Here is a 21,598-nt window from a genome sequence, read left to right as displayed (position 1 = left end):
TCATCCTATTCCATTGAATTTCCCAAATACATTGAAAGAGAATTGCAATTTCCACTGTCTTTTGCCATTTATAAGTCGTTTGCATAAAGCCGATGATACGTGTGCAGGTAACCGTCTGTGTCGTTCTACCGATCACAGGTCCCATTGTTATAAATACTGAGTCTCCAGTTGTCTCCTCGTTATAAACAGGTAAGTCTCCTTGTTACGATCACAGGCAACAAACTCCTTATAATGATCACAGGTAACCATCTTGTAACAAGTAACATGAGTTTCTCCCCCACTTGACAGCATATATCCCTGGTTCTGTTCGAGGACGAGTTGTTAGGGTTCTGGTTAGATTGTTAGCTTTAGGATGAGCTGTTATGGTTGTGATGAGAGGTTAGGGTTAGGTCTTGGGTGAGCTGTTTGGGTTGCGATGAGAGGTTAGGCTTAGGCTTTGGGTGAGCTGTTGGGGTTGCGATGACAGGTTCGGGTTAGGCCCTGGGTGAGCTGTTAGGGTTGCGATGACAGGTTCGGGTTAGGTCTTGGGTGAGCTGTTAGGGTTGCGATGAGCGGTTAGGGTTCGGGTTAGGCTTTGGGTGAGCTGTTATGGTTGTGATGAGAGGTTAGGGTTCGGCCTTGGGTGAGCTGTTAAGGTTGCGATGAGCGGTTAGGGTTCGGCTTTGGGTGAGCTGTTAGGATTGCGATGACAGGGTAGGGTTAGGCCTTGGGTGAGCTGTTAGGGTTGCGATGAGAGGATAGGGTTAGGCTTTGGGTGAGCTGTTAGGATTGCGATGAGAGGTTAGGCTTTGGGTGACCTGTTAGGGTTGCGATGAGAGGGTAGGGTTAGGCCTTGGGTGAGCTGTTAAGGTTGCAATGAGAGGTTAGGGTTAGGCCTTGGGTGAGCTGTTAGGGTTGCAGTTCTATCCCAGAAGGCATTAGTGTCTCTTTCTGGCTAGTCTCTCCTCTGATGTCTCTTTGAGAATCTTGAACCCCGCCCTGACGGTGGAGTTATTGCATTTTACATCAAGAACTCGATTTGATCTTAAACCTCCCAAACTCCAGGAGTACCTTTGCCTGGAATTTCCCCTCCATTCCCACCTCTTGTTTGTCTATGTGTTGTCTTACCATGACGACTCCATCTACATCTCTCTTTCAGACAACATGGACAAACTTTTAACCCCTCATCCCAACTCTCTCTTCCTCATATGTGGCAATTTCAATTGTGACTATGCAAATTGGCTTGGAGTGCGTAGCTCTCTCATGGACCAGCCATGGCTTTTCAGCAAAGGACTTCTGTGACTCCATGGGACTGACACAATCTGTAAACCTTCCAACCCAGATTTCTAACAATGGCAAATCTTCCCTTCTGGACTTGGTGATGACAATCTTCTCTGGGAATGGCTCCTGCCGTCCCACTGCTCCTATTGAATCGCCTGATCATGTGCTTGTGAGAGTCAACATCTCTCTGGCTATTTATTCTAGGAGAGCTGCCTCAACGTAGGCAAGTCTGGCATTTCACTCAGGTAGCTTGGCAAGGACTGCGTGTGCCATCTCTCTTCAGGACTGGTCTCCCATATCTATCTGCCACTGATACGAACTCGGCCTGGGAATTCTTCCAAAGTAAACTGCTCTCTCTCATGCACAGATTCATCCCATCTCGTCTTCAGTTGTCCTACCCCTCCTTCCGCCCATGGTACACTGAATCCTGTGGTGAGGCAGTTGCTTTGAAACAACTCATCTTTACTTCCTGGAAAGCAAATCCAACCAAAGGCAATCTGAGATCATTCCACAAAGCCCGCAACAAGTGTGTGTCGACTCTCAGGATAGCCAGAAAACAACATCTGTCCAACCTCAAGAATTAACTTTCAAACTTGTCTTCCTCCTCTAAAACCTGGTGGCGCCTTGTTAAGTCTGTCTCCGGAGTATGTTATTCTTACATCCCTTCCCTCTCTTCAAAAGGCGTCACAGCCGACACTGTTTGTGAGAAGGCCAAATGCCTCAATTTTGTGTTTGTTTCCAAATCTTGTGTCCCCAACCCCTCACTCTCTGTACCCATTTTACCCTGTCGCACCCACCTCCTGCTGGAGTTTCAAGCAACCCTCAACTCTGAATCTGCTACGAGACAAGACGGCATCAGTTGATGTGTCTTAAAAACCTGTTCTGCTGATCTTGCACATCGTCTCTCTGCCCTTTTCACCCTATCATTTGTGCTAGGTCATCTTACATCTGCATGGAAATCCGCCAACATCACTACATTACATGAAAAGGTGCAAAAACGGATCCCCTTAAATGCAGGGCTATCAGCTTACTTTAAATCATCAGCAAGGTAACGGAATCCATCATCGCAGTTGATATGAAATCCTTCCTTTTCTCCAACAAAGGGTTACAATTAAGGTTTGTTTTAGGGTTAAGGTCAGTTGTTAGGGTTAGGATTGGAGCTAGGGTTAGGGTTAGGGTTGTTAGGGTTAGGGTTTGTTTTAGGGTTAAGGTTCGGGTTAAGGTCAGTTGTTAGGGTTGGGGCAGGGGTGCCGTAAGGGGGGGGGGGGGGGAAGTTAGGATGATTCCAAGGGCCCTGCACTGACAGGGGCCCTAAAAATTATTTGAACATTAGGTAAAAATGTGCGCACGTGCTTCATAGGGGCCCATTGTGATATCTTTTCATGGGGCCCAAAATCCCTGGCGGCGCCCCTGGGTTGGGGCTAGGGTTAGGGTTTGTTTTAGGGTTAAGGTTCGGGTTAAGGTCAGTTGTTAGGGTTAGGGTTGGGGCTAGGGTTAGGGTTTGTTTTAGGGTTAAGATTCTGGTTAAGGTCAGTTGTTAGGGTTAGTTTTAGGGTTAAGGTTCGGGTTAAGGTCAGTTGCTCTATATATCTATTTGACGTACATGTATCAATCGAACACAATGTTCATGGCACTCCTTGTGGAAAACAATGGTTTAGTCGTTTGATGATCGCTAGCGATGTGGCAGTTAGATTTGAACGTAACAGTGGCTTTATGAACCTTTACCGAATAGGGCAATTTTTCTTTTGCTAGACAGCACAGTGCAGTTCGATTGTTACATTATATCATACAGAACCATAAGTTAATTTGCCACTTTTTTCAACGTGCATAGAAAACAGTGCAATTGCGACAAAGCCATGAAAGGGCATAAAATAAATCCATTAAAGGGGTAGCAAGTATTATAACAACGAAATGAAACGAAGCCAATTCAATCAAGGCACATAGCAGCTGACAGAGCTCACACTAGGGCATCCTGTTGATCGGAGTCTAAAAAAGGAAAACCATGCAATGCCTAGCAGACGCTCCATTGCGGCGTTTCTGTAAACAAGCCATATGTACAACTCTCATTGCATTTCTTGTGAATCACGCCGTTGCTTTGTGTGCGAATTTGTGGAATCATTGGATCAAAAATTTCAATGTGATCTTCACAACTTGATGTAACAACCGGTTACTTTTGGCGTGTTCCCTGTATTTACATTCACGAGTTTAAAACATAATCTGTGTGAGCTGGTTACGAGGGATGGCCATGGAAATAGACGTACAGGTACAGCTATTCTGATGATGGACATTCATTGAAAAAGGAAAACTAAGACTAGTCATAAGCATGCTTCAAGATTTCTGATTTGCTTTATTTACATTGTATTATTTTTGTCGCTTTCGCAGTTTGTTTCCTTGAAGATGCGAGAACACGTTTCCTTGTAAATCAACTTCTTCAAAACTCCTATCTCACATGTTATAAAGTTTGTCGCATCGATCCGTTTGAAACAGAGGTTTGAGCTTGTGTTCTTGTTCGGCATTCAATCGAGTAGCAATTACACAGTTGAGTAAGTTGCGTGGACTTTAGGATAAAATATTCCAATTTAGTATCTGTTAGGAAACCAATGTTTAACAATGGATAATTTCCCATCTACTCTCTGTGACTTTGAATGTGCAGTCTTGTGGCCAAAGCTATTCATCCACCGGTGGCCAAGGAGTGGTGTCGGTTGGATAGGAAGGCAGGAAGGGTCGGTCCATATTACGCGGCCTTCAGCCGACTGCTCACACTCCCACCGTTCATAGCCAAAGGCATTGCCGAGACCCGTGTCACGCTGTGCAGCATCAGCGGGGAATCACCAACATTGTGCAGTGATGGCTCCCTGTACATAGCCACTGAGAAAGAGGGAAAGAGAAAGATAAATAGAGACAAGAAAGGCAGTGAGCAGTGTGAGGAGAGGCTAATATATATATATATATATATATATATATATAAATCCTTATTACTGATTGCTCATTATGAGGCTCCATTTGGCACATTTCTTCAGGACTGTCCACCCTCAGCATGTCAAACGTGTATAGGCCTCTAACACCGAATGCAAGCAAAGTTTCACACAACATAACAGGCCTATCTGGAAAATTAAGCATGAGGCATCAGGCATCATTACATCAGGGGGTCATCATTACATCATGAGGCATCATTACATCAGGGGTGTCCAAAATTACTGCTTCTCGATGTTGTTTCCAACCAATCACATCTTTCCCTGACATTGGAATACAAGTCAAGGCTTTGGTTCTGACAATCGAACACAAGTCAGGTATACAACTCTGACACTTAGAAAAGGGGCAAAACCAACTTTTTTGACTTTTATTATTTTGTTGTTTTTTAACTGATATATAGAGCAACGCATTGATGCATGTACACACACACACGATCAAGAAGAGCAAGAACATTTCAACTTACCTTCAACTGGTTTTGGAATGAAATGGGATGCTGCCTTAGTTTTCTTGACATGGTTTCCCTTCATCACATGGCCCTCGTGGTTGAGACCAAGGAACCACGAACGACCAGATTCATGCTGCTTGTAAATAGTCGACGAGTAAATGACGTAATAATTCTGGTACACCGACTCTTTAAATTTGCACTCTGGAGTAAACCGATCCTGCGTGCATCACAGAAACCAACATAATCAATCAAAACCAGGTGCATCACCAGCTTGGTATCTTACAAGCAATTGCAATGCAGGACGAAGACATTAGGCCCATCCGACTTCCTTAATCGTGACATTATCTAAGTAACCATCTATTCACACTACTTCAACATACATATCCAACCCTATTTTAAAACCATGCACTGTTTCTCCTGTCACTACCTTTACAGGAAGACTATTACATCAATTTACTAATCAGAGTGAAAGACCCCCCCCCCCCCCCTGCCTTACTAACTTTCCTCTTCTTTACTCTGTAACCTGTGGCCCATTGCCCTGGGTCCATTATGCTGAAAAACCCTTCTGCACTTATTTTATCTCTACCCTTCATCTTACTATAATTCACCAAATGTCCGTCTGTCTGTCCGTTCGAAGGTACCGCAAAAACGGCCCAACCGATCACAACGATATTTTGGGTGGGTAATCCTGGGACCCCCTGGAGTAAAATAGGCGATATTGTTTTTCCAAGTTTTCCTATTTTCCAGTTTTTCCAAACACGATGGAATAATATTTACCGATATGAACAGTGATGTGGCTTTTGTTGAAATTCTACATACCAGGAGAGAGTAGATCGACTCCTGACAAACTCTTCCTATATAAACGTGCGGCTCCGAAGTAACACGGCAGCGTGTGCAAAGCGACTGAGAAACAGGTGTGGCGGCCACTTCCGTGTTACAGATTCGGCGCGCACTCTTCACACATAAACGTGCGACTAAGAAAGACGTGCAGCAGCCGCTTCTGTTTTGCAGAATTCAATCTTTTTTCAAAATGGGTACCATGTACTGTTTAGATTTTGATGATTTGAATGTGATATGATTCAACGGATGTTTATATGAATCGTTTAAAATAAAAAAGCCTTCAATTTCTGATATTTTGCCTTTTCATTTGGGCTTCCCAATTGAAGCCCCACCTATTAGTCCATGGGCCAGACCAGATATCGGTACCACCCGAGGTGGCAAAAGTTCCATGGTGCCAATTTATTTGTTACACCCATATAAGTAAAATAATATGTGATAGCAATTCCAAATGGGTAGCTTTTTCATTTTTCTTGCAGGAAAGCTGTTTTTGCATTAATCGCGATACCGCAACTCCGCGCTGTTGTTACTAGTATCATCTTCCAAATCATTTTTTTAGCTGAATAGACAATGTAACATGCTTAAATATCTTAGCAAATGGATGTTTGTAATAAAGACATGTATGTTATACTATATAATACATATTCTTGTATTTATTCATGTGTGGAAACTAACTTTTTCTTCAGTTTTAGTGTCTTAGTTAAGAACAAAATATATGTTGGATGCTGGCAGTGTCCAGTTTTCTTCCGTATTCCGTATACTTGGCCACTGGTGGATACTTCCTGGTAGGTGAGGCAAGAACAAGAGGCTCTGCAATAATTATGTCTATTTAGTTAAGCAGAAAATATATGACAGATATGTAAAGTGCTGATTTCCCCTCATCAGTGGTGATATACATTTGCAGCCTGCAGGTTAGAATAAGTCCAGTCATGAATGCTTGATTTGCTTTCAGATATCAGTCCACTGGTTTCACCAGTCTAATTAAGTGTAATTAAATATAATTAAGGACTGGCAGACTACTAATTTGTGCAACATAGTAATGTGGATTGATAATTCTATGTTGCAGGTGAAAACTGACTGAACATGGCCTCTGATGGAGCAAGCAGCCTGCCACTAAAGCGGCCACGAGTGGAGTGCATCATCCACTGTTCCAATGACAATACAGACAAGCTGGTTTCACTACAAGACATTGACTCATGGAGAACATTGCTGAGGGCAGCCCAGATCAGAAAACATGCAGCAATTTTGAAACTAGCTACGAACCTTCCTGATGGACAGATTCCAACAATCCAGTACCACAGAAAATGTCGCAGTCTCTTCACCATGAAAAGACATCTTGATGGCATCCTCAAATGTGCCAGTGCCAGTGAACCTGCTCAAGACACAGGATCACAGAGAGCAGCTAGACAATGTGCAAGCACATCAAGGACTTATGAGGCAGAGTGCATTTTCTGCCAGAAAGACACCAAGTATGCTAAAGGACAGAAGACGAGAGAAATCCTCATACAATGTCGAGAACTGCGAGCTGACGCCACAATCAGGAATGTAGCCATGGAGAAAATGGACAGCAGAATCCTTGCCATAGTCAGCAGAGACCTGGTAGCTGCAGAAGGTCACTATCATAGGTCGTGCTATCGGTTCTATACCAAAAGAGAGGTTCGCAGTGGACAGGATGCAAGCCAAGATGATGATGCTGAAGCTCAGTATGGCGCTGCTGTGGATCAGGCCAACAATGAGCTGTTCCTGTTCATCAGAAGGGAGCTTTTTGGCAATCCTCAAGTGATGACAATGACTGATCTCTCTTCTAGACTGGTGGCTTCAATGAACTCTCTTGGTATTGCCCATGTAAGGGAATCAACCAAGAAACACATACGACGGAAACTGGAAAGCGAGTTTGCAGACTCCCTGCACATCTTCTCTGAGGGAAAAGGGAAACTCCTCCTGTTTCCAGACAACCTGTCCATATACGAACTTGCCAAACAATACCAATCGCTACAAGCAGAGCTGCATACTCAGAAAGGCCTCCATGCTGAAGATGTGGTCTCCAAAGCAGCCCTGAAAATGAGAGCCGACATCAAGAACCAAGATGCCCCTCAAGCCTGGCCACCGGAAGTCAAACCAGAAGCAGAGGACACTACCATTCCAGAGTCGGTCATGGTCTTCCTGTGCTATCTACTTACAGGTTCCAATGACCCTGATCATGCATCTCAAAGAGTCCAGCGGCTTCTGTGTTCACTCGGCTATGACATGGTATATGCTGTAACACGTGGACTGATAAAGCCCCCGAAGCACATCGTTCTGCCATTCGCTATCAAGTCACTGACCGGGAATGTAGAGTTGATACACATCCTCAACCGACTCGGCCATAGTGTGTCCTATTCTCAGATGGAAGAGATCGACACTGCTCTGTGTCTCCAAAAGCTCTCGCTATCAGGGAGTGATGTTGCCCTCCCAGGTAACATCCATCCTGGCATATTCACAACCTTAGCCTGGGATAATATCGACCGTCTGGAAGAGACCACCAGTGGAGAAGGAACATCTCACAGAGTGAATGGGATTGCCGTACAAGCAAAGCCAATCACCCCAGTGTCCACCAGAACCATGCTGACTGTAGGAAAAACAAAGCAGAGAAGTATTGATGCACCACCACCAATGCTACCAGCATACAACGCTGGACAACGAGTGGGACCACCACAGAGCAAAAGTGCAGATGCTGACACTGCAGCTGAGACTCAGCTCGCCAAAGAGAAGAATCTTGTCTGGGTCATGGCACGCATGTCGCAACAAGAAGAGCAATCAATCAGCAGCTGGACAGGCTTCAACATCCGGACTCGAGATGACGTGACAGTCATTCCAGACAATGTAGGCTACCTGCCTACCATTAATGCTCCAGCGACACAAATGTCGACTGTCAATGAAGTGCTAAACCAGTCACTGAACATCATGCACTCCTTGGACCTGACAAAGATTGTCTGTGTCTTTGACCAGGCACTGTATGCAAAGGCTGTGGAGATTATATGGAAACACCCTGACAAGTTCCAAAACACCATCATCACCAGGCTCGGAGTATTCCACACCATCTGCACACTGATGGGAATAATAGGGAAGCGATTTCAAGATGCTGGATTGCGAGATCTCTGCATCGAGTCTGGTGTGATCGCAGAAGGTTCCATTAATGGTGTCATGGATGGCCGCAAGTACAACAGGGCAGTCCACCTACACAAGAATGTCTATGAGGCACTCACTCGACTGGCCTGGAAGGGTTTCCTCTCGTGGCTGGAAGCCACTCACGCCAACGATGTGGTCCACATGGATGAGACACTGAGGATCATTGACAGCCTCTGCAAAGATATCTCACAGGCATCCCTGAAGCAGGTCCTCGGTGACCGCTCATGCGCACGCATCATGGAACTGTTTGGAATATACCTCGAGTTCCTCAGAGGTGGAAACGGCAGCCTCTCAGCATTCTGGATGTCGTATCTGGACATTGTCGAGATCTTGCTGGGTCTCATTCGAGCATCAAGAGAGGGAGACTGGGTGCTACACCTGGCATCAATTCGTGCAATGATCCCATGGTGCTTCGCATATGACAGGCTGAATTATGCACGCTACCTCCCATACTACTATGCCCAGATGTCCCAGCTGCCCACCACACACCCAGATGTGTATGCTGAGTTCATGCGAGGGGGATTCTCAGTTCAACTCGGTCCCAACAACCCCTTCGGAAGAATCCCTGTCGACCAAACGACCGAAGAGACAGTTAACAAAGACACCCAGACGGCAGGAGGGACAAAGGGGTTCAGCTTGAAACCAGGGGCTGTGAGCAAGTACTACCTGACAGCTGAGTACAGGACCATGTATCTGAGAGCACTGAGGGACATGATAGGTCAGGGCAGTTCCAAACTGTCTCATCCAGATATACATGCTCCAAGGATCAGGAAAGACGAAACTGCTGTCAAGTCCCTCATAGATCTCATGGAAAACAACTGGCTGAATCCAATGTTCCCTGACAACACTGACCTGATTGGTCTGTCCAAGGTCTGATTGGTCTGTCTAATCAGACCTAATCAGACCGATTGGTCTGACATTTCCAACCATTTTGTATAACATTTGAGTACTAGTACTGTTTATAGCTATTGTGGCATACATGTACTTGAGATGGGCTCAGCAGATGAGCTCAGTACAGCCTCTGGACTTTCTTTCCCTTGATTCAGAAAACCGTTTGATTAATATGTGTTGTGACCTTTTCATGTTGTGACATGTTTATGTGACAATTTCCATAACAATCACGTACGTGTATTATAGTAGCTGTTGTATTCCAAAATTACACTATGTGAAGATTGTATGTTTAAAATAAGACATAAAGCGATAATTTTGGGATCTACGTTGTCTCAGTACTTTCTGATTAATATGCCCAATTAGTCCATGGGCCCGTACCCAAAATTTCACACATGGACTAAATCAATCCGAACCGTCGAACGCCTTTCACCGGGTGCGGGTATAAAATAGCTGATAACTACCACTAAGCTACCAGTGCAGAATTGCTATCACATCAGCATGTATCCCACATACATGCACCTTTCCAAAAATCATTACTAGAACTTGCCACCTCGGGTGGTACCAATTAGTGAAATTTCGGGTCCGGGCCCATGGACTATATAGGGCGGGTACCGTTGCTAGTTCTTTGAAATGTCACTATCAGATCCCCTCGCAATTGCTTCCTGTCGAATGTAGAAAGTCATGTCTCCTTCAGCCAGGAAACATAGCTTCATCTAGCTAGACTGCAGGTCCACAATCAATCTAGTTGCTCTATGCTGTTTTCTCTCTATGCCAGCTATGTTCTTCCTCATATGTGGTGACCAAAACTGAGCACCATACTCTCGATAAGGTCTCACTAAATTCCTCTACCGAGTCAATACTACATCCTTGGATTCAAAATGTATCCCCCTCTGAATGCAACACAAAACCTTATTTGCTTTACCTACGATTGCCTGGAATAGTGCTGTCTGCTTACCAGCCATATCTATTACCACCCCCAGATCCTTCTCCTAAGTTAAAATTGCCACTTGCATGATGTAATCCCTATTTTCATTATTATTCCCCTCCCCAGCACCTTACATCTCCTTATGTTAAACTGAATCTGCCAATATTTTGCCGAATATATTAAAGTATAAAAAATTTCCTGAAAGTGATAACCCCCCCCCCCCCCCTGCCCCCACCCCAACACACACCTCTCTGCTACCTTCCTTCCCTCCAAACTTAGTGACATCTAATTTGGAAAACCTACTCTTAATCTCACTGTCAAAATCATCGATGTACAATAAGAATAATAACGGTGATAGAACTGATCCCTGAGGTACCCCACTACTTACATCCTCTTAATCCTCCCAGCCTGATATCCTCCTATTCACAGCCACTCTTTGCTTCCAAACATTAAGCCAGTTTCCAACCTCCAACAGCCATTCCACAAGCCCTCACCTTGGCCAACAGCCTTCTCCATGGTACCGAATCTCTATGCTTTTTGAAAGTCTTGATAAACTACTCATTCGTCTGCCAAGTCAAAGAAACTGCCACATTTAACTCCGATGAATTTAATCATGACCTTCATTTAGTAAATATGTCCTGACTACCTTTAACATCATGCTTATCTGCTTCGCCACATCTCTCAAATACTCTTGGATGCATACTACCAGCCCTGTAGCATTATCATCTCTCCCTCTTATGGTCCCCATGGTTTTAGCAATTTTGCTGTACAGAGTCAAAGGCCGTCAGTTCGCCATCTTTAGTCTGATTACAAAACAAAATCTTATGCATACTGCATGTATACTCTCATGTATTATCTTTGTTTGTCCAAAACCAAACCCAGTTTGAACAAAATCGGTCCATGCATGTTCAATAAATGGTTGGGGACATGTTTAAGTAACAAAATGGCCGCTGGTCGGCCATCTTGGATCTGATCTCGAAAAAAAAAATGACATATATGTCTAAGCCGTCATTCGTTATCTGTTTGCCAATTTTGAACAACATTTGTAAATGCATGTCTGAGAAATGGTTGAGGAAGTGTTCAACGTGTTTTTTTACACCTAAAATAGCTGCCGCCAGTCGGCTATCTTTGATCACACCGCAAAACAAAATGATGTGCATATGTATATCATCATGTACTGTCTTTTTGCCAAGTATGCACAAAATCGGTCTATACATTTCCGAGATATGGTTGCGGACAGACGGACGGACGAGACCCAATCCATAACCACCCGTTTCAGACTAAGTCCAATGGGGGATAATAAAATACACAATTGCACCAACCCATACTACAAATGTACAACTCCCTCTCACATAGACATCTGTATGCATTTGTTACTACGAGGGAGATACCCGTGCTATGCATGGGTGGAAGGCCAGAAGCAAACAGGCAATGCAGATACGGCGAATGCTAAAGCATGAAACCAATAAATTCCACATTCCTGTAGCACCTTCAGTCGCACGTCAGACATGGACAGGAAGTTCGTGAAGGATTTCCATGAAAAACGTACCCGTTCGCAAACAAACGGGTACATTCACGTATAGAAACATCAATCGTGGGATCGATCGTGGGACCTTGAACTCGATATCTCTTTTTTCATTCCAAACAACATAACTCCAGTTAATCACAAAATAAACTTTAAACAACATTGTTAATGTTTCCTTCATTGTAAAAACTACCAACTCAACAACTAAAAGGATTTTGAGCCGATAGCTGTTACGGCCTTGGCAAGACCAATGGAGACAGCGATCTGTTAGCGTATTCACCGCCCAAATAGCTATGTGGAATTCTCTCATATAGAGATTAAATGTCGTTTGAACTTTGGCCGAGGTCATTATTTACTTTTAATGATGTTTATATATGAATGATGTTTAATGATGTTTATATTGGTTTTGGGTCGTCCTTTCCGCATATCTCGTGGGATTGTAAGTTGGAGAGACGGCCGTGATGGCGGCGAGGGGGTTGGAATTCTCTCAAGCAGGGATTCAACCCGTGTCCTTATAAAAGGTCTTTGTCCAAGGTCACCGAGTCCGATCGGTGCAGCTGTGCAGCGATCGGTGAAGTCGTTTGTGCGGCACCCGGGAAAACAACATCGTCACAATGAAAACATCGTCACAATGCACGTTATGCAAACGCGAATGTTATGCGGGAGTCCAAACCTGAGAATGCTGGAGACCAAAGCTGAAATTGGGAAAACTAAATAGCCTATTTGACTCCTGGAGATCCCAGGATTATCCACCCAAAATATTGTTGCGATCGGTTCAGCAGTTTTTACGGTACCTTCGAATGGACAGACAGACAGACAGACAGACGGACGGACATTTGGTGAATTATAGTGTGATTGCTAAACAGTCACCTATGGCAAAAATGTCAATCTGTAAAAGGATTGTAGTGTCATTCCTTCCTCATCATTCCTTCTTACCTTTATGGTTGTTTTTTTTGGATTTCCATCCAGACTTAATTTTTTCATTTTTTAAATTTTATTTTCTGATTTATAATAACTAAAATTGGCTCCATTGCCAACAACGTGGCTCGTGGTAACAGCAACAAGAATATAAAAAATCACTGTTTTTTACTTTGCTTAATAAGTTCCAGATCCACCCTTCACATTTGTCTTCGACTTGGAATCATAAGCTCCATCTCTTTGCATTGCCCAGCAACCAATTAAAATTGAAACAATAGTTGTATTCCTTAACGTTTGACCTTTTTACATGAAAAAATACTATACCTTTAAACAGTTAAAAGCTAGAGAGAAAAACGAGAGAGACCTTGAAACAGTCTTGAAAAAAAGGACATGACGAGGGTCTTTTAAACGGTTGTTTTGCATTTCTGGAAATTAGCTATATTTCCGAGCACAAAGGTTTTTGAAAGTGTCAAGAAGGTGATTTGTGTTCCGTAGTGTTCAAGTATAGAATTCAATTGAAATTTAAAAAAGGTTTTAAAGACTTTAGGGGAAAAATTTTTTGGGAAGTTGACCGCCATTGGTGAACTGTCTTTTACACCACCTTATTTAACATATTAAATTAGTTATTCATGCCTGGTGTTTGTCCTTCATGACATCCATAAAACACTAAGCTTCCTGTTTGGAATGACTTTCAATTTTGTTTGGCTGCCAAACAGTCAGCGAGACAAAAAACAATTACCTTTCTCCTTTGTACGCATGAGCACTCATGGACGACATTCTGTACAATTTGCCAAATTCAGAGCCAAAGTTAAACAAAGTACTGTCGATTGAAATTAAGTTGGTCCTTGATCATTGACTGAGAACCAATTGCTTAACCCTGATTTTCGCTTTGGGCTAAAAATAGCCCATTCCGATCGATCTCTTTGTTGCTTGCAGATTGCAACAAGATTGACCGTATTGTGTTCACAAACTGCGACACGATATATATATATATATATATATATATATATATATATATATATATATATTGTTACGGACGCGGTTTAGATGTTACTTTGGGCCGAGCGGATGGTCCACCGCGACCGTTACAGGATCCCCAATTGGCCCGACTCCCCCAACGTTGACCAGATCGCACCACAGATATTCAATCGGGAAACCTCTAAAGCGACTGAAAGAGAAGGAAGAGAGAAGAAGACAGAGTACGGAGGAATAACAGGATTTATTATGTATTTTCACAAGCCAGAGCAACGAGAGCAATCGGTTATATTCAGCGAATGGAAGGAGCAGATACACAGTGCATCGTTAGCTTATACTAGTCTATTTACTTAACCCCAGGACAACGATTAGGACAGACTACGTTCACACTTACACGGGGGATATTGCAGGCAGGTATGGCTTGAGGATGGATGGTTGTTTTTGGGAGGCAATGGAGGGTCCAGCATCGATTGCTGCCTGGCGCGTCCTGTTCGTGGCCTGCGGCCCCTTAGCTGCCGCGCAGCTGGTCGCACGATGGCTCGCACACACCTGCTCGTTCAGGCGTCTTCCTTCTCCCCAGCAACAACGAGGGACAGCAAGCAAGAGGACGGGGTCAAAGCAAGAGCTTGGAGGATGCAAGAGCAAGAGGAGCAAGAGAGTGGAGTGCGTCCCGCGGCGACTTATATTGGTTTCCTCCCCGAACCTTCGCGCACTTTCTCGGGGGTTCCCGCTCCGCCCTCTCTTAGCCAAACCCCTTGTTCTGGGTTGGATGAGCGGGGCCGCCTTACTCCTCCCCCCTATGACGAGGGGGGCGACCCGTCTTCTCTAGCCACTCCCCTTGTTCGTAATGGCCGCAAATGGCGAAAACCGGTCAGCAGCTGCAGGTAAGGCGCCGTCACTTTGCTCATCAGTTCAGTACTGCAATAAACGGTTGCTGTGAAAGCTCAAGTGGGGGAATCCCTGGCACTTGAGCTGCCATGGATCATCGGAGGGGCCTACGCTTTATTTCGTTTGATGCAATGCAGAGTCAATCTAGTGGGAAACACATATTTAGCCTACATAGAATAAGGAAATAAACTATTTAAAAAGATATATCGTGGCCTGTGTGTAAGTTTCATGGAATTAACTAGGAGGACGGCTGCGACCATTATTTACATTACGAGGGTGTTACACACAACAAAACCATACTTTTCACATTCGTTACACTTCCTCCAAAATTGTTACACTTTTCAAAACCGTTACACTTCTCAAATTCGTTACACTGCACCCTCCTTTCTTCAGGCCCGTACTCGGGCCTACAAAACTTTAACTTAGTGTGACACGTAGGTGTAATTCCCTCTACAATTAACCTGACCCTGAGTGTGACAATCTTAAAACACAAATAAGTATGTCCCCCTATTGCATTGCTCCCTGTCTAACAGACTCAAGCCCACAGCTAACCGAATCACGGAATTGTTCTCAAACTATACATTTACGGTGGGGAGCATTATTTACAGTCACGTTATTTCTTATTTACAACGCAACCCAGGACCTGTGTTTTTTTTTTTTTTTAGGGAACAAGAAAAAGAAATTCCTGTTGGAGGGAGGAGACAGCACGCATTGCATCGATGCACCCGTACCAATACCACCAAAGCACCCAAAAGCACCACAAAGCACCACCCGGTGCACAGTCACCACGGTTCATAATAAACACAACAAAACAACTGGTGGTGGTCTTCTCTTTCTCTGCTGGGCCGATGTTCTTCCCGACGTCTTCTGGCTTCATGCGGCCTACTTGGAAATAATAAAAAGCACAACTTGTGTTCATTTTTATTTAGGGCCTCAGGGGCCAACTAAGGGTGGTCCACCTGTTTGGCATAGGTGCCGCCTTACCGAGGTCCGCAAGCAAGATTCCCTGGCCACTATGGCCGGTCTCCAACAGAGGTGCCCTGCCCCAGAACCTGGGGTCCATCAAGTGGTACTTGGCCGCAGAACAGCGGTCCATAAAGTGGTACATCAACGCAATGCATGCTGGTTCTGAGAATCTCGTGCGCACAATGGCCATCTCACGCACGCTCCCCTCGGCACCCAATGGCGCACAGGTCCTCAAGTGGGAGACAAAAGGGGGAAGACAAATGAGTGAGGGGTAAGGTCACAAGGGTACACGTCAATAAAGGCAATGCAGGGTGAAGTGCGTACGGAGAGCGAAGTGAGAAAAACTCGTCCCTACCGTACGTCACCCCCCCCTGTCACCTACACTACCCTTGCCCTTACCCCATATTTACAAGAATTTACACCTTTACAAATTCGTCACTACGTCTTGTCTTCCCCATCTTTCCCTTCTACACCAAATTCGTCTCCAATCCCTCTACTTCAAAATTTGCCATCATCAATTCATCATCAATCCTCATAAGGAAGGAGAGATGGAATTACGCACAATGTCACACCCACGTCATGATGCGTCTCACAATCCAAAACATTTGCATCAAAAATAATTAAACATGGCATGGTGCGGAGTACCTGTCACCTCAGGTGAGTGGATGCAGATGGTGCGAGGAGATCCTTCATCCTAACTATCCTCTAAATGATTTTAACACACTTTACACTACCCGGGGTCTCTCCCTGCCAATCCATTGGCCAACTTACACTATGGGTTCTAAAAACCAATTCCCATTGACCAAACTGTGGTGCTTCTCAATTTGGGGTCTCACTCCCCCGATTCATCTCCCGGTGCCCTTGCACAATTTCTGGGCTGTGACGTGTAGCTCTCCCAGCAGGTCTACTCACCTGCACACCTCCACCACTGTAGTTGCCACCCGAGCTTACCTAGCTCCTCACCCTAACCTAACTAACTGGGGAAGACCCCTCCTGGCTCTGTCACCCCTTGGTGCCCTCTGGCACTGGGCTACCCGGGTCCGTCCTCCGGATCCTCGGGCCCCATCCACTACAACTACCGGCTCCCAGAGCCCACCTGCGGCCTCACCTGGCCGACATCCTCACAGTGGTGGAGTGCCCAACCAACTACACACACTAACAGGCTACACGCCCAGCCATTTCCACAACACTAATGCACCCATCCAAAGACCATTCTTTCACCCGCACCACAGATGCCAATATCCAACCACAATTTACCTGTACCCTCTACCTAACACTTACTCTACCCGCCCCGGGTATCCGTGATGGGGGTCCACTCTTCCCCCATTCACACCTTCGCACCATCCACTCCACTCCACAATTTCCACCATACTCACTCCACGACCATCCATTCCAATACGCCATATATCCCATACCATTTATTCCACACAACCATTCTCCATACCTGTTGTTGCACACCTGTGCACTCACACCTGGTGCCACCTGCACCCTCCTTTCTTCCTGGACCATTTGGTCAACACAACACGCAATCACCACTACTCCCTCATACACTGCTCCATACACCTGTTCAGTTGCACACCTGTGCAATCACACCTGTTCAATCACACCTGTTCAATCCTCAAACACACGGCATCATCTCATCTAACTACTCCCCTCTGAAACTTGCGCTTCCCAGTCGCCCCTTTAAACTATTGCGCTCCCACGTCATTATCATCCACGCTAATCTACCTGCGTCCCCACTACAGGTATCCTTGTCACTAACTAATCTTAACGTTACCTAATGTCATCTTCTAGGGCCCTACACACAATATCCTAACCCACCCGGGCTAGTTCTCACTGCCATACACCCCATAAGCTAGTGCTCCTTTGCCCCCCTCGTTGTGAGGGATGACAGAGTTGCCATCCCACCACATCGGGGAGGTCCCACTATCAATTTTGCTCGTCCAAATTCCAACCAATTCAAAAATTTTCCATTTACTGCCAATTCTACCCACTATTATAAATTTCGTATCAAATCACTATCACTATCACTATCACCATCATCACAGTCCACTATATCCTAGCCTCGGTGCGTCGTGACATCATTAAACTCGGTTCGTAAAGCCGAGCAATGAATTCGGGTGGTTTGGTCACCTGCAGGTTGAATCCGTCCGGCTTTCGGTTCAAGGGAGGTGGTTTGGTTGGGCCGAGATTCCACGCACCATCTCGGCGCGGCACCTTGCGGTCCCGGGCCCGATGGCTCAATCTCCCCCGGTCGGAACCCCGTCCCCACGAGGGGGCACCGTTCCGCTTCCTCCCACTCGCCCTTGAACCGGACCGGTCGCCTCGCCCGACAAAGCCCGGACTCGACCGTGCGGGGCGGGGCCAAGCCCGAATCGGCAACGACGCTTCGAAGAGAAGCGACGCAGCATCGACCCGCGCCGGGCCTCGCACCCAACAAAGCACCCCGCGCCCCGAGTGCTCGCATCGGCTATCCGTCGCCCTAACCGCTAACCCGGTTACCGTCGATGCTTCACCTGCATGCTCACATGCATACGCTACCCCTTTCACCCTCACCAAACCCGGCGTTCCAACGCCGTCCGTACATTCCACCAACGTACTCCCTGTTACACACCACACCTCTCGCGCACACTCTTGCGCACACCTCGGTCCACACCTCTCCTCCGTTACGTCCTCCGTAACACTCACCATGGGCGTGCACTCTGGCATCCACCCACTAACGCGCTCAGATGGGCCCTCCCACACTCGCGCCATGACCAACTCAGGTGTGCTTCCTCGCACACCCTCAACCATTCCAAGCGTGCATTCTCGCACCCGCTCCACCACCAACTCACTCCTCGTGTCACTCTCACCCTCGCACGTACACTCCGTACACCCCGACGTGCATTCTCGCTCGCACTCGGTTTCACTCCCACACTTTATAACACACCCACTCGCCGACGCACACTTTTTCCTCCCACGCGTGCCATTTCCACTCACACAGGACCCTTCACCAACGCCCGGATGCTTCCTCGATCCCAAGCGCGCGACAATTCTTTTGTCGCTAAACATCCTTTTACAAAATCTACCCGCACAATATACAGCACGACTCACCTGGGGGATCCTTTTCTCCACGCGCACCTGCAAACTTCCATTCGGGTTAAGCACAGCATCGTGATTTGAGCAGGGACTTTGTACATATTCCATCTTTTCCTGCAATTCCCGGGCTACCTCCGTCATCTCTTCAATTTTAATTCCCAGCACTGCTTTTTCTTTATTCACCTCGACGACCGCTGGCTTTAATAAAACACCCTCCTCTACCTCAGCGGTCGCCGGCTTTTCCAAACCCCGGGTCGCGATTTCTACCCCTGTCATTGTACCAGTGCTTTTCTCCACTTCGTTCAACCGGCGCTTCTCGACCCGCGCTACCTCCTCGTGCACCCTTGGGGACCCTTTCGCCCAACTTGCGGTCTCTGTCCCTCTGCTCCATTTCCTCCCTATCGGCCCTCATTCCGTTTATCATTTTGTCCATAATGGCTTCCATTTCAGCCATAAATGATTGCATGTTTTCCACCGTTGGCGCTGCTACGGTCGCGGGCGCGGTCGCCGTGGCCATGTGCGAGGCGCCATTTTGCGCGCCCGTAACCTCGTGCGCGAGAGCGCCATTTTGTGCGTCTGATACTCCCTCAACCACCTCATTGCTCTCCTCCTCCCTTGCTTCCCCTAAGTCCTGGGTTACCCTTACCCCGTCTATCTCCCCCACCGACATCCGATCGCCTTGATTGTCCATGGCGCGATCTCAAAATTCGGGTTTTATAAAACAAAATTTCGGCAGCTCGTAATTTTGACCAAAAATTTTTTTTCTACACGTTGTAAAAAATTTGGTTCGGGCCTCGTATCTCACTCCTCGACACCAATTGTTACGGATCGCGGCTTAGATGTTACTTTGGGCCGAGCGGATGGTCCACCGCGACCGTTACAGGATCCCCAATTGGCCCGACTCCCCCAACGTTGACCAGATCGCACCACAGATATTCAATCGGGAAACCTCTAAAGCGACCGAAAGAGAAGGAAGAGAGAAGAAGACAGAGTACGGAGGAATAACAGGATTTATTATGTATTTTCACAAGCCAGAGCAACGAGAGCAATCGGTTATATTCAGCGAATGGAAGGAGCAGATACACAGTGCATCGTTAGCTTATACTAGTCTATTTACTTAACCCCAGGACAACGATTAGGACAGACTACGTTCACACTTACACGGGGGATATTGCAGGCAGGTATGGCTTGAGGATGGATGGTTGTTTTTGGGAGGCAATGGAGGGTCCAGCGTCGATTGCTGCCTGGCGCGTCCTGTTCGTAGCCTGCGGCCCCTTAGCTGCCCCCTTAGCTGCAGCGCAGCTGGTCGCACGATGGCTCGCACACACCTGCTCGTTCAGGCGTCTTCCTTCTCCCCAGCAACAACGAGGGACAGCAAGCAAGAGGACGGGGTCAAAGCAAGAGCTTGGAGGACGCAAGAGCAAGAGGAGCAAGAGAGTGGAGTGCGTCCCGCGGCGACTTATATTGGTTTCCTCCCCGAACCTTCGCGCACTTTCTCGGGGGTTCCCGCTCCGCCCTCTCTTAGCCAAACCCCTTGTTCTGGGTTGGATGAGCGGGGCCGCCTTACTCCTCCCCCCCTATGACGAGGGGGGCGACCCGTCTTCTCTAGCCACTCCCCTTGTTCGTAATGGCCGCAAATGGCGAAAACCGGTCAGCAGCTGCAGGTAAGGCGCCGTCACTTTGCTCATCAGTTCAGTACTGCAATAAACGGTTGCTGTGAAAGCTCAAGTGGGGGAATCCCTGGCACTTGAGCTGCCATGGATCATCGGAGGGGCCTACGCTTTATTTCGTTTGATGCAATGCAGAGTCAATCTAGTGGGAAACACATATTTAGCCTACATAGAATAAGGAAATAAACTATTTAAAAAGATATATCGTGGCCTGTGTGTAAGTTTCATGGAATTAACTAGGAGGACGGCTGCGACCATTATTTACATTACGAGGGTGTTACACACAACAAAACCATACTTTTCACATTCGTTACACTTCCTCCAAAATTGTTACACTTTTCAAAACCGTTACACTTCTCAAATTCGTTACAATATATATATATATATATATATATATATATATATATATATATATATATATATATATATATATTTCACCTCCTCTATCCACTCAATTCCCTCATCCTTGCTGTTGAAGGAATTATACAATTCATCCACGAGGGTCTTCATGGTTTGGTTCAATATCAATGACAAGTCTTACAGCTGGGTCTGGTTTCACACCCCCCTAAGATATTACCTAACACTTGAAGACATGCCCCCTTCCAATCAAAACTCGACTCAAACAAAGTCAATTTAAATCGGACGCAACAATCCCAGGCAATATAAAATCAGCACAGGCCTGCAGGCCTGATATCATTGGCCCACCAAAAAACAGGATGGTGGCCATATTATTTTGCCTGGGTGCCATGGTGGGTGGAGTCAAGTGACAAATGTGGGTGGGGTCTGACCAATGGGTGCACATTTAAAAAATCGACCGCCAACAAAAACCACAACAACAGCAGAGTAGTGACGTACAGAGACAGAGACAGAATGACATAATATAGACTGGGTAAAATGGTGGTAAAGCCCAGAATTATATGCCTTTCATTTATTTATACTCCTTTAAACTTCTTTAAACCATTATTTAAATTGACTTCTATACTTGAACACTGTAGAACACAATTCGCCTTCATAATACGTCCAAGAACCATGATATATATATATATATCTCTTCTATCTTCTATATATAAAGGAGGAGT

At 46.0% G+C, this 21,598-nt stretch overlaps 1 protein-coding gene across 2 annotated transcripts in view; it reads right to left on the bottom strand.

The window, feature by feature from the left end:
* Positions 1–445: 445 nt before the first annotated feature.
* Positions 446–21,598, bottom strand: part of LOC137439076 (fibroblast growth factor 12-like) — a 238,336-nt gene continuing 217,183 nt past the window's right edge. For both annotated transcript variants that reach the window (XM_068134755.2, XM_068134754.2), the window contains exons 4-5: positions 4,697–4,895; positions 446–4,128 (exon numbers count right to left, since the gene is read on the bottom strand). In XM_068134755.2, the coding sequence (XP_067990856.1) occupies positions 3,995–4,128; positions 4,697–4,895 (333 nt within the window). In that variant the 3' untranslated portion in view covers positions 446–3,994. The remainder of the gene's footprint in view (positions 4,129–4,696; positions 4,896–21,598) is intronic.

The sequence above is a fragment of the Myxine glutinosa genome, chromosome 13 (genome assembly GCF_964187855.1).
Source record: "Myxine glutinosa chromosome 13, kmMyxGlut1.1, whole genome shotgun sequence".
Taxonomy (NCBI): domain Eukaryota; kingdom Metazoa; phylum Chordata; class Myxini; order Myxiniformes; family Myxinidae; genus Myxine; species Myxine glutinosa.
Note: the sequence above shows the minus strand (reverse complement) of the source record. Positions and strands in the feature narration are given on the sequence as shown.